General features: G+C 37.1%; 1 protein-coding gene across 18 annotated transcripts in view; it reads right to left on the bottom strand.

Moving 5' to 3' along the window:
- The window catches only part of SSBP2 (single stranded DNA binding protein 2), a 293,363-nt gene that overhangs the window by 204,132 nt on the left and 74,909 nt on the right, over nt 1-14,322 (bottom strand). For all 18 annotated transcript variants that reach the window (XM_070234613.1, XM_023618064.2, XM_070234612.1 and 15 more), the window contains exon 2: nt 9,104-9,176. In XM_070234613.1, the coding sequence (XP_070090714.1) occupies nt 9,104-9,176 (73 nt within the window). The remainder of the gene's footprint in view (nt 1-9,103; nt 9,177-14,322) is intronic.

Here is a 14,322-nt window from a genome sequence, read left to right as displayed (position 1 = left end):
GATGTGGAGAGAAGGGAATCCTCATATACTGCTGGTGGGAGTGCAAACTGATGCAGCCACTATGGAAAACAGTATAGAGATTCCTCGAAAAATTAAGAATAGAACTACCATGCAATCCAGCTATTCCACTGCTGGGTATTTATCCAAAGAACTTGAAAACACAAATGCGTAAAGATACATGCACCCCTATGTTCACTGCAGCATTATTCACAATAGCCAAGACTTGCAAGCAACCTTGGTGCCCATCAAGGGATGAATGGATAAAGATGTGGTACACATACACAATGGAATACTACTCAGCCATAAGAAATAATGAAATTGGGCCATCTGTGACAACATGGACGGACCTTGAGAGTATTATCCTAAGCGAAGTAAGTCAGAGGGACAAAGTCAAACACTGTATGATCTCACTCATAAGTAGAAGATAAAAACAACAAACAATCACATAGAGACAGAGATTGGATTGGTGGTTACCAGAGGGGAAGGAGGAGGCAGGAGGGCGAGGGCAAGAGAGGTGATTTAGCACATTAAGTGTGGTGACGGATTGTAATTAGTCTTTGAGTGGTGAACATGATGTAATCTACACAGAAATCGAAATATAAAGATGTACACCTGAAATTTATATAATGTTATAAACCAATGTTACTGCAATAAAAGATTAATTAATTAAAAAAAAAAAGAAAGAAATCACACCAAATTTACAACTATCATCTCTGGAAAAGGGTAAAGGAGTAGTTTTGGTTTAAAATCATATTCATCTATGTAATTTACTTTTTTAACAAACATGTATTAATGAAGGATGGAGTCACAGAATGGCCAGAAAATACCTCTAAAGGTCAACAGTCATTTTAGAAACAATTCTTCTAAAGAGTTATGAAGAGGTGTTTTCTATTGTACTGAGTCTCACGGGCTTCAGGCTTGTTTGGGTGTTTGAGTGACATCTATGCAAATAATCTCTCTCTCTCTTTATTCTATTTTTCCTTCTTCCACTATTCCAGCCCCAATGTGTATTCCCTAGTCTTACAGCTTTTTGCTGCTTAATCATCCACCTCCCTTCCTTCCATCACTTGCTCAGTTAAAAGCTGTATTCTCCTGTAACTTTCATGTAAATCTGGAGGCCCATTCTCACTGCCATATTCTGCATTCGAGAGTCTTGTCTGTGATTATGCTGTGTCTCTATCATATGATCCAGCATTATCAGCATTTCTATTTAAATGTAGAAACAAACACTGAATCATGAACAAAAGGCGTATCGGCAGGAGTAAGACTCACCCCATATGTTTTATAAATGATAATCGTAAATTATGAATGCACATATTATCTGATATAGCAATTCTTCTTCTAGGAATTTAGCCCATAAATATGGTCATGTGTGCAAAATTATATATATATATAAATTTTCATTGAGGCATTATTTGTAATTACAAAAGCCTAGAAACAACCTAAATATCCATCATGTCCATCAGTTGGGGGCTGGTGAAATACATCATGGCACATTTCATAGAATGGAATACCCTATAACTATAAAAAAGAGTATTATGAAGTTTCATGAACCAATATAAAATGAATGAAATCAAAGAGGTGAAACAAAAATCAAAGCACAGAACAGTATGTATAATAAAGTACCATTTATGTAAACAAAGAAAAAGTGACACACGTACACAAACATGAACATATACAGATACACACACAGACATTTGCTTAACTTTTCATCATCATTTGCTTCCGGCAAGGTATACTGGTCACTGACCTATTATCTCTCAGTCCCACACCACCCTTCTATGCTCCATTCTACACTTGGTGCTGTGATTCTGAAAATTACATTTCCTAGGCTCCTGGCCAGCTGGTTTCCTGTTAAGTTTTGCCAACAAGAGACACTAGCAGATCAAAAGGCAGGAGGAAGAAGAGAAGCTTCCTGCCCTTGGCTGGGTAGCAGAAGCAGCAGCAGCAGCAGCAGAGGTGGAACAATTCCGGATGCCAGCAGTACCTTTCTGGAGGATCTCGCCTTGTCAGTGTGGGAACTCTTTGGATGATCCAGACCCACTTCTACAGCATCTCCAACATCATAGCAGCAGGTTTGAGGCTCATGGGCTCCAAACTTTTCAAAATATTCTAAATCCTCTACTTTTTGAGAACCAATATTCAAAAAAATTTTAATACCAAAAAAGGATAAAGTTAGTAGTCCCCGTGTCAAGAAAAGAACATAGCCTGCATATACGTTTATTCCTAGGCCAAATTCCTGAGACTTCTAATTTAGATACAACCTACTGTTTCCACCAACTTTCTAAAGTCTTCCATTTATAGAAGTATGGGTACATCCATACACTAAACTAAAAGTAAAAAAAAAAAAGTAAATATTGTTACATTTTAATTCAAAAAATTAAAGCAAATAGGTGTATAACAGAACGAAATATCTGAGTGCACTTTGAAGCAGATAATCCAAAATTGTGCTGTTCAACATGGTACCCACTAGGCACACGTGGATCTTTAAATTTAAAGTTAAGTTAATTGAATGTACTTCAATTGCACTAGCCACTTCTCAAGTGCTCAACAGTCATATGTGACTAGTGAATAACTTACTAGACAGCACAGATTACAGGTTATTTCCATAATCATAGAAAGTTTTATTAAACAGTGCTGCTTGCTTTAAACGGAAGGCAAAGTCCTCTTAAAGAGGAATACCTTTTATTGAGAAAAGTCCTCCATGAATCCTTTCTATTCTTATTTTTTGGCCCAGAAAGGCAGAGGCCCCCTAGGAATGGTTTGAAAATAGAGAACAAATACTTAATATTCTACACAATAAAATAACAAGGACTTAGGAGGCTGCTGTTAGTGTCTTGGCAAGAAGAACGCGGCGGGCGGGGAGGGTCCTGGCAGGATTCAGAATAAGAGAAAATGGGAGAGGTTGTGAGGGGCTATGGAGCCCTCAGGCAAACAGATAGTGAGAAACTCCCTGTGGCAAGAACTTAAGGAGAGTTGTGTCTAATAATCGGGCTAATGTTGTTGCCTGCATTGTACAATGCTTAATATTCTCCAGTTTTCCCCCAATCGTCAGTGAGAATCTTTTATACACAAGAGCAACGAGTTAGTGGAGCTTCAAGGCTAGGAGGGAACTGGGAAATTTCAGGCAAAGAAAAAGTATCAGCCATAAGGAGGAGAAGCAGTGGGAGTGTAATACTTGGCAGGAGCAAGAGTGTACAGCAAGAGACCCTGAGGCTCCCCTCCCCACAGCAAGGCCCAGAAACGTTAGAGGGGACTTGAGACAACCTATAACATTCAGGATTCAAGCTGGAGCCTTTTTTTTTTTTTTTTTTTAATGTTATGATAGATTACAACCTTGTGAGATTTCAGTTGTACATTTTTGTTAGTCATGTTGTGGGTACACCACTTCCCCCTTTGTGCCCTCCCCCCACCCCCCCTTTTCCCTGGTAACCACCGATCAGATCTCCTTGTCAATATATTAACTTCCACCTATGAGTGGAGTCATATAGAGTTCGTCTTTCTCTGACTGGCTTATTTCGCTTAACATAATACCCTCGAGGTCCATCCACGTTGCTGCGAATGGGCCAATTTTGTCTTTTTTTATGGCTGAGTAGTATTCCATTGTGTATATATACCATATCTTCTTTATCCAATCATCAGTTTCTGGGCATGTAGGTTGGTTCCACGTCTTGGCTATTGTAAATAATGCTGCGATGAACACAGGGGTGCAAGGGACTCTTGGGATTTCTGATTTCAGGTTCTTAGGATAGATACCCAGTAATCGGATGGCTGGGTCATAGGGTATTTCTATTTTTAACTTTTTGAGAAATCTCCATACTGTTTTCCATAATGGCTGTACCAGTTTGCATTCCCACCAACAGTGTATGAGGGTTCCTTTTTCTCCACAACCTCTCCAACATTTGTCGCTCTTGGTTTTGGATGTTTTTGCCAATCTAACGGGTGTAAGGTGATATCTTAGTGTAGTTTTGATTCGCATTTCCCTGATGATTACAAGCTGGAGCCATTTTGATAGAAAAGGTAACCCCAGGAGGCAGGAGGAGTGTGGCCATCCAAGTGACAGACACTAGGAGCACATGTGCACATAGGACATATCTTTATACTTCTACTATAAGGAAAGAAACTACAAAAGATAGAAAAGAATTGGTCAAGAATTTAAAAAACAGCACTTTTGAGCACTTACTCCATGCCAGGCCCTTCTAAGCACTTTATGTGTACTAACTCATTTAAACCTCAGCACAACTTTCAAGTATTAGTATGATGATCTTCTTTTTATAAATAAGAAAACTGAGTAAGTAAATAAGATGTACAACATAATTCAAAGCCAGCAGCCTGGCCCCAAAGTATTGTTCTTTACCCACTACACTACACTGCCTCCAAATTAAAGCTCAAGAAACTGGTTAGGAAATTATTATTCTCTCTCCACATAGGTGAAAGATAAAACAGAGAGAACGGAATTTTGGAGTCTATGGTGTTCAAGAATTTAGCATTCCTAATAAAATCTGAAGAAGCAACCTATTAGATGTTTCTAAGCTTCTATTTCTGGCTAACTTATTGGCTAATTTATGGCAAATAAGGGCCAGCAATATAGTATAAACAATGTAAAAATTTTAGGAAAGGAAACAACAATCCAGATCTCTCCAATACTCCAAGTAATTCTTAATTTTATTTGTTAAGGACATCAGGCCTCACTCGGAGGTATGAATACCATGCAAAATTTCTGGAATAAGCAGGAATTATCTTTACAAAGTAAAACAATACAACCAGGAAAAGGACAGCTTCTCATGAATCCAAAGTAACAAAAATTGGTATAGAATTGTAAAGAAGATTTCTTAGCATTCTGTTTATAATTATTGGATATTGAAGGATAATAAAAGACAAAGCAGAGGAAGGGCTCTACATTGAGAATATTTCTAAAGAACATTCAATTTTGTCCCCTTGGGGGTAAGAAAATGAAAAGCCACACAAACTATACTTAGCATTCAGGTAGTGCTTCAGAATCTATCATGAATCAGAGATCACAATAATCTAGTTTAACATAACCTGGCTAGAGATATGTTTTGATTTCTACTGTTAGTTCAATGCTATCTCATTTTACTAAGAAAAAAAAAGAACAGCTGGTCTAACAGTGCCCCAGTCTTCTGACTAATAGCAAAAGCTGTCCAATTTTTCATGGCCCGGTCAAGGGCACTATTAGAAAGGTAAGCTCAAGTGAGAGACTGGACTCCGAGAAACACATCTTACTTGTTCAGATAGTGCCTGGAGTTCCAAATCTGACCTTCTCACAACTTCGCCCAGCAGAACAAACCCATGCAAATGAAAGAGGTGACCCAGCACAGTAAATCCTGGTTCCAAAGGGCTCCTTAACGTAGTAGTCATCCGTAGCCTCATTCATCCTGAGGGCGTATGCGAAACTTGGAAGGAGTATTCTCCTTCCCCTTGAACCAGGGTGAGAACATTGAATCTCTGAGTAATTGGTGTCACTTCAGTCTTTCCCTTTATTTCACAATACCCAACCCAAATAAATAGGTCTCTGTATTTTTTTTAAGTTCCTGTGTAACACAGTTCTGAATTATGTAAAAATCTGGGGATAGACCAAGAATTTAGATAACACAGTCCTTTACTACTCAAACTACTTAAGAAGTCATTCTGCAACAAGCAGCCTTAAATTTTCCAGAGGATCCAAGTGAAAGTAAAAGAGAAAGCAATGCTAAATAGGGTACAAAGCTCTAAAAGATTACATTCTCCTTTCTTTGCTGTCCATAGTTAGGGAGGAGGGGTGCCATTTACATAGACGCCAGAGTACAAAATTAATGATGTTATTTTTTTTCTTAAAAATCATCAAAAGCTCCCTTTTCCCAAGATAAAGTCCAAGCTTCCTGGCATAGTTTGCAAAGGTCTTCATGTAAGAATGCACTGTCAGCATAGAGGGGTGGAGCCCTGAGAAAGCCTTGCTAGAAAAAGCTACTTCTAAGCTAATGTGGTAGAGAAGGGGATGAGATTTGGGGCAGAGGGAATACCATCGAGTAAAGTCCAGATGACCGACACCTTACAGCATGTAGAGGCAAACACAAGCAGCTAGATATGGTGGAAACTGAAAGCATGAGGGAGCAAATAGTTAAGCTATTAAAATTTAACCAACTGAAATTATCTAGAACTCTAGGGTGTACTCAGCAACAGCTATTTTAAAATTGAGATAATTTTGTGTTTTCTCTTCTGCTATTTTTAAATAACTATAAACATATATATTTCTTGTTTTAAAAAACCCTACAAGTAAGGATAAAATTCTCCTTTGATCCTTTCACATCCCCACTCCCGGAAATAACTAGTCTGGCATGTATATTCTTTCAGATCTTTTACTATACTTTACATTCAAAAATATGTACCCACAAAAATATACATTGTTTTATATTCAAGGGTTTCCATGTAAATGGTATACTTCAGCTCACTTCTTTTACTAGAAAATGTTTTGGAAGTTTATTCACGTAAGTCCAAATAGATCTAACTCATTCTTACACCTCAGTTACTTTAGCCATTCCCTATATTTAGCCAACCCCATATTGGTTATTTAGGTAACGAGAATGTTTTTTCACAGTACCGCTCAGAGTTTGGCAAGTCAGAAAGTGAATAGTTCTGGGAATCACATACTCTCATCTCCAAAGTCCAGAAATACTGTTTCTTCATGGTGACAATAGTCTGTTTTCACCTTAACTGATTCCTCTTGTGAAACTGAACCAAACTAGTAACTTAGAGAAATCCTGTTTTATATTCCAAATGCAGACAGAGAAAATAAAATCATGGTAAATACTTATCAAAAGTATGTGAATCTCTCCTGAAATTAATTTCATTTCTACAAAATAGCCCTAGAAATTTTGTATATCCATTTTCCACTGAGCTCAGCACATATCAGTACAGTATCTAGTTATCTGCTAAATCCATATAACCCATTTGAGTCCAAATATCTGAATTTCCTTAAATAAGTTAGCAACATTTTTCTTTTTTGATGAAGCTTAATAATCACTGTATCTGAAATCTTATAATGTTGGTAAGAAAACAGTCTTAGGAATCCCTGATGATTAAGCAAGTTGAGCCAAGTGAAAATAGCCCTTGATCTAAAGAAAGAGATCAGTAAACTCTTTCATCATTTCATCAAGTTTTCAACTGCATTAAAATAAAAATTTAAAATCTCCATAGCCAGCTTTAGTTTCTTTTAAACACATCGTAAGTTGGCAATGATGAAGAAACAAATATTAAGAGCATCCTTTTTGTGATCTCAATCACTTCCTCTGTAGTATCAGTGGCTGTGACTTAGAAAGGGCATAGACCAAAGTCTTCTAATTAATGACTTAACTTCTGTTTTGATTTGAATTAACTTTGACACCAAATTTTTATTACACTGAATATTCCTTCTATGGTAAGATAACTGATTTCTTATATGTTGTGGGCAAATCCCTCAAATTCTGTATCTGCAAATAGGCCCTAATAGTTCATATATACAGTTGTCCCTTGGTATCCATGGGGGATTGGTTCCACGACCCCGAAGAGCCCAAAATCTGCAGATGCTCAAGTTCCTTATATAAAATGGGGTGGTATTTGCATACAACCTAGGCACATCCTCTTGTATACCTTAAATCATCTCTAGATTACTCATAATACCTAATACAATGGAAAGTCAATGTAAATAATTGTTATCCTGTATTGTTCGGGGAATAATGACAAGAAAAAAAGTCTGTACAACTTCAGTACAGATGCAACCATCGTAGGCCTTTTGATCTGCGGATGCGAGAACTTGTAGACAGGGAGGGCCGACTGTCCTAATTCATTAGATAAAAGATTTGGGAGCTATGTGTTTGTGTTTACCTGTGTGTATATGTGTGGGGAGCAGGTGAAGCTCAAGAAGGCTGTACTCATGCAGGGCACTTTGTCAAGGGGTTGCCTGTCACATCCCTGACCCAGTGAGATCCCTGGAGACAACGCGATTTTGAGCAGCACTGTCCACAGAAATATAAACGTGGCCCTAAATGAGAGCTGCACATGTAATTTTAAATTTTCTAGTAACTGCATTTAAAAAAATGTAAAACTAATTTTAGAAATACATTTATTTTACCCAACACATCCAAAATATTACCATCTCAACGAGTGGTCAAAATTTTTAAATTATTGCTATTTTATATTCTTTTGTTCATACTAAGTCTTCAAAATCCAGTGTATACTTCACTCTTTTAGTAATTATCAACTGGATTAGTCATATTCAAGTGCTCAAAAATCCATATATGGCTAGTGGCTACCATACTAGACAGCAGAGAAATAGAGGGAAAACCAGGGGCTTTGGAATTAACACAGACCTAGGCTTGGATCCTAGTTCCATAACTCACCAAGCTGTGTGACCATGAGTCAATTAAATAAGCACTCTGAGTCCTGTTGTTCTCATCAGTAAAATGGGAATAATACCATCTACCTTGCAGATTTCTTATAAGAATTAGAGATAATATGTGTAAAGCACTTTGGGCCATTATGTGCCTGGCATATAATAGAACTCAATAAAAATCCTCCTAATCCTCTAAATTGGAGAATAAAAAGTACCACTGTAAAAAATCTCAAATTCAAAGTTTAAAAAAATGTGAAGAAGAAAAATAGAGAAACAAGGACTTGAAATAAGATTATCAAAATGTTTTCCAACTGAAATTTAGTCATCAATCCATTATTATCCACATAAAATAAAGAGAATCCAAAATCCTATTTTCCAAAATTGTGAATAATGCCAAAATAAGATATTGCTAGAACTAGAGATACGGTGATGTTTTTCTTCTTTTTTTGATTTTAGAGCAAATTTGCTTTCTTGATTATTGTTGTCAAGGCTAATATTAGTTTCCATTTCTAAGGGGGAAATGGCTAGAAAGTTGAATAGTAAGTTACCAGCAGAGAATGGCATTTTGGGATACTAAAAATGCTTACAAATAATCTACAGACTATATTATGCATACAGATAACTAAGCATTCACATATAATATATAATGATCAATTTTTCTCAAATAATTGTTAACAGTATATTTTTCATTTGCTTATATATCAAAACACAATGCAGAAAATATATAAAACATACCTCTGACAAAAATGTTTGAGCTGATTTCTGAGCTCCTACATGGAGCAGATATTCATATACGTAGAGTGCTAACCTGGAAAATGAATAAAATATTTATTGAGAAGAGGAATATTTAAAATTCATTCTTTAAATAATGCACACACCTTCTCATTACAAAAATATTTTATGCACTAAGTGATAGAAAATCAACTCCTATAACCTTTCAATGAGAGTTTATATATGTATGTTCTGAGAGAACTCAAACTAATGAAAATAGCACATAAAGAAAAAGACAAATATATCTTTTCTTGGCAAGAAACATCCAAATATAGATTTTGTCTTGGATCATCTCACTTATCATAACCTCATGCCCTATGTTATATTTGATATAACTAATAATTTATAACCAAACATTAATAACCCCTATAACTTATTTTAAGGTACAATTACTATCCTTCATTAGCAAAATAAATGAATTAAGTGATTGGACCTTTCCAACAACTTTATGTCCTTCAATCTTTTCAGTGAATATTAACATAAACTCTAGCTGTTTACACATCCATATGCCCACATGGGTGTTGAATGTCCATTTTAATATTTGTTCAGCAACTTCTCCTTATTCTTTAGATTTGATTGTTAAGCCAATAATATTTTACCTCATAAGGCATTCAAATTAACAGCAAACTATAGCATTAAGTAAACTTTAAAGATAGCAGATTATATTAAGCATTGGGTGCTTATAGTTCAAAGCATATAAATTCCAATTCCTGTATCCCAAAATTACACATAAATTTATCACTCAAATACAAAATATTAAGCATGCAGTATATACTTATACTACTCTCATTATCTTGTGGATTCAGAATTTTTAAGCTACACCATGTGGCTCAATTTCAGCTGAGCTGTTAACAAAATATTATTCATAAACCCAAATTAGTCTGAGGCAGTATTTTTAATGATATCTTGGACCGGTGCCCAGATAGCTCACAACAGTTCAGTTTCTGCTACACTATATTTACCAATATTGAGCCAGGTTTACGGTAAACAAAACAATGTAACAATAACCACAATTTGGTATAGCTACACCACTTCTCTTGCCAAGTGAATTTTTGATTGTTAAAGATTGATGGCATTTGCAAAAATGAATATTTTCTCCATTTTCATGAAAACTTATCAGGTATCTGTCATAAAAAGAAAGCCTGTACAAATCTAGTTGCTCTGTCCGTTTAATTCTTTCCCAATTCCAAAATTGCCCAACACTTAAAATGAAATTATTCTGTAGTTACTAAGCAGAATTACTCTTACTAACTGTAAAAGTGTAGTTATCTGTTGAAGTTACTCACAGATGGAAAGCACGTTACTGATCATGAGTATATGTATGCAATTTAGAAACACCTCCTAACCTCAAGTTGAACGACACTTCCTAGATCTGTGCTTCCCAACTCTCTTCCTACCCTAACACACGTGAGAGAAATGACATACTCCTTTTGGCAGCAGTATCTACCTGTGCAAGTACGGCTCATCCCCAAAGTACATCTTATTGATGCACTGGATGAATTGGAATATTCCTGTAGTTTCAAACAAACCAACCAACCCTACTGGTGATTCTTATCATACATTCTGCAAACACACATATCCCACACACCCTATCCCTCCACTAACCAGGCTCAATCCTATCACATGATTCACTGACCATGATGGCAAATTTCATCTCGAAAAAGCAGAGTATTTGTAAATTTGTCCTGGAGAGATTGTGAACCCTCAAAACTGCCTGCCAGTGGCAGTGTCACCCTCCTGCCTGAGAAGAAACACAGCCTCAGGTAATTCCTTGTGGCTTGTAAAATCTTGGGCCTAGAGCCAAATGAGTGGTTCAGGCTACACAAGAACTCCAGGCCTAACTCAAAAGCTGAACAATATGGATGCTCCATCAAGCTTGGGAAAGTCGGACGTGAGAGTCAGAGATCGAAGCAGAGGCACTGCGGTGGGCCTGCAGGGTAAGAGAACAGAGCCCAGAACAGTCAAGGCCAGAGCACAACTGTTGCTATGTCTTTGCAATGAACATCATCCCTCATCGCTCACAGTTAAGCAAGTCACTTACTTGTAATCTCTTCTTTATACTATTAAAGGGGCCAATATACTACCTCTCTGTTTTCAATAATTAATTATGTAACAAAAAGGATATCTCCTTACAAGTAGAATTAAAAGCAAGAATCCCCACTCTCTCTCTATGGGTCTAGGACAGTGATTCTAGAAAATGTATTGGAAGGGGCACAGAATCATGGCAACGAAGGGCCTCAAATACATAAGCAGAGATTCTAAAGCATCTTCCAAAGGGTGCACCTGCCCGCCTGGCCTCAGATCTGTGCTGCAGCAGCACACTGCTACCAACACGGTGGTGGGGTGGATAGGGCTGAGACAATCTATCCACAACACCACCTCCTATATCCATGTTCTGCAACCTCCTTTGAACAACATTAATGCTTCCCAGGCAGTCAGGACCTCTGCTCCAGAAAGAGTGGCAGGGAGCACTGCCTGGGTGAACAATTAACTAACTCTATTGCCAAGACGACTCCATAATACATCACCAGACAATCTCCAATATTTTAACAATCACTCTCAGGCATAAGATTCTCCAAATCTACTCTTTAGCCCTATCCTCACTAATAAGCTCCAAACCTGCTTCTCCAAATTACTGTTTTAAGTTTCTAACAAGATATTTCTCTCCTAAATTGCCCACCTCCTAAGCTAAATTTACCTTCTCCACCTGTTTACAGTACCTGTGCTCACTTTGAATGAAACATGATTTCTGAGTCTCAGTTTCCTCATCTGTAAAATGGGAATAAGAATACTTTCCTTGTATATTGCTGAAAGTATTGGAGAGCACCATAAACAGTGACAATGATCATTATAATGTCAGCTAATTCTCTCACATCTAGAAACATATTATCAAGTCACGTGCTGCATTCTAATGCTAAAATCTCTCCACATCTGCCATTCTTTTCTAGCCCCCTTCCTGCTTCTGAGGAACCACTAGGAGCCACGCCAAAAGTAGGAGTACTTGCTCTAGCTTCAGATACAGATGCTGTGTATTTTCCATTAGCCCCCCACAATAGAGGCAGTAAGGCCACCAGAAATTAAGAATCTCCAGAAGGTTCTGGGGGGAAAGCCCTGCAAAAAAAGATAGTGTTTGAACACAAATGACTCCAGGGGGTGGGGAGTGACACTTGTCCATTTATGCAGGAATATAAATCATAGTACAGTCCCTTACCCAGGGACACGAGATCATCAAACTTCATAAGCAGACAACATTTTATTTGGATTCGGTTTCTACTGAATAGTGAAAATTCAAGATAAATTTAAGAAAATTTAAGATAAAAATTGAATATACAAATATTTAAACTGTGCATACTCTTGAACTAATATTTTCTTTTTCCTTTTTGGGATCCTTTAAGAAATTTAACTACTTTTGATAAAGTACAGAGTAACTACTTAACCTATAATATATATATATAAGCTATAATATAACTTATAATGTGATCTAAATACACAGGAAAAAATGAACAATCACGCATAAGAGTTGGGCTGCAGAAGGTAGATCCACTCTTTTGTTTTTACATTGATTAGTGAAAAAGCACATCAATGACCTGTGGATCATGTATCTTTCAATGATCTTCCTTTCATTCTAATTTTCAACTGGATATCAATGACTGAGTTAACAAAGTTGTGACCAACGATTCTAGAGAGGGAGCCAAAGCCAGAATGCAAAATATACCCGAAACAGCTCAATACCTTCTTTACTCCGGGTCACTGAAGGCTCATAACCTTCAAAAGTAAGAGCAAAGGTAGAGGCTAAAATGAGAAGGACAGAGCCGAGCCAAAGCCTGAGCCCTCGGGGCACTGCCCTCAGTCAGCAATTACACGTCACACACGTCACCCACGTCACCTACGGCTGTGATGCACACTAATGTCGTTGTCCCTCAGTTACACACAGGCACTCACAGAGGCCATACGAGGCCGAATGGAAAAATCACCAACACTGGTAAAACTCCACAGTTCAAATTCTACCACCCTCTAGTCCTGATAGAGTCAAATCTCTTTCAAGGAGGCTTCATGAATCAAAGTCTCTAATAATTTGGATGTGGACAGGTCTGCTGCTTAACCTTTTAACCTATTTTACAAAAGGAAAGAGTGGGGGGATATCCCATGTACACTTTACTTTGCACATGATTCTAAGAAAAGTGGATTTTTTGTTATTTAAAAAATATATAATTAGAGGAGAATTAAAGGTATATAAAAATGAACACAACAAAAAATGTTAAACCTCTGACTGCCCCCTCCAAAAATCAAATAAAATTAAAAAGCAATAACGGACTGAGAAAATAGGATATGCCATCAACAGGATGACAAAAGGCCTATAGGCTTAATCTATAAAGAGCTCATATAAAACGACCTGCCAGAATTTGAAGATCTTAATTTTTAAATAATGATGAAGGTATGGAAATTAAAACTCAAATAAGAAGAATGGCTACCTATGGCCAGTGAGTAATCCTCAGGATAAATAATCAACCTCCCAGTCATAAGAAGTTATTTTAAAATTTCGCCAGTAAATGTAGCAAACATTCTAAAAACTCAAAAGCAGTCAATGCTCATAAGGGTAAAACATGGAAGTTTAAATGGTGCAGCTTTTCAGGAAAATAACATGGCAAGGTGAATAAGTGAAAGAGGCAAAGTGTAGAACAGCTCGCACAGCACACTCCCATCTACACGCTGCACGCACATTCTCGCAATGATGTTTCATACACCTGCAGGCACAGGAGCAACAGGTGTCACGCCCCAGCCTCCCCACTCTGCTGGAGTCATTCGGGCGCATTCAAACAGTGTCTTTTATCGCAGGGCTTTTTTTCCTAGGGATTGGGGGCTTAGGCTAAGAGGAAGGCCTTTTCACTGCATAAACTGTCTTCTGTTTGATTATTTTGCCTGTGCTTCTATTACTTATTCAAAAAGAAATAAACGAGCAAGTAGTAAACAATTAAATAATAAACCTTTTCTACCATTTCACCCAGTATTTTTACTCCCAAATAGCATTCTAAAAAATTAATCAGAAATCCGAACAATGTATAATTAAGCTTGTGGCAAAACTATAGCAGTGAAAAACTGGCAATGTAAGTATCTGATAAAAGAGGAAAAATTAGATTGTGATATATGCTTGCAATGGGAAATATATTTTTGAAGATATACAC

This window comes from Equus caballus, chromosome 14, assembly GCF_041296265.1.
Source record: "Equus caballus isolate H_3958 breed thoroughbred chromosome 14, TB-T2T, whole genome shotgun sequence".
Lineage (NCBI taxonomy): Eukaryota > Metazoa > Chordata > Mammalia > Perissodactyla > Equidae > Equus > Equus caballus.
The sequence above is the reverse complement of the archived record's forward strand: the minus strand, read 5'-3'. Positions and strand labels throughout refer to the sequence as shown.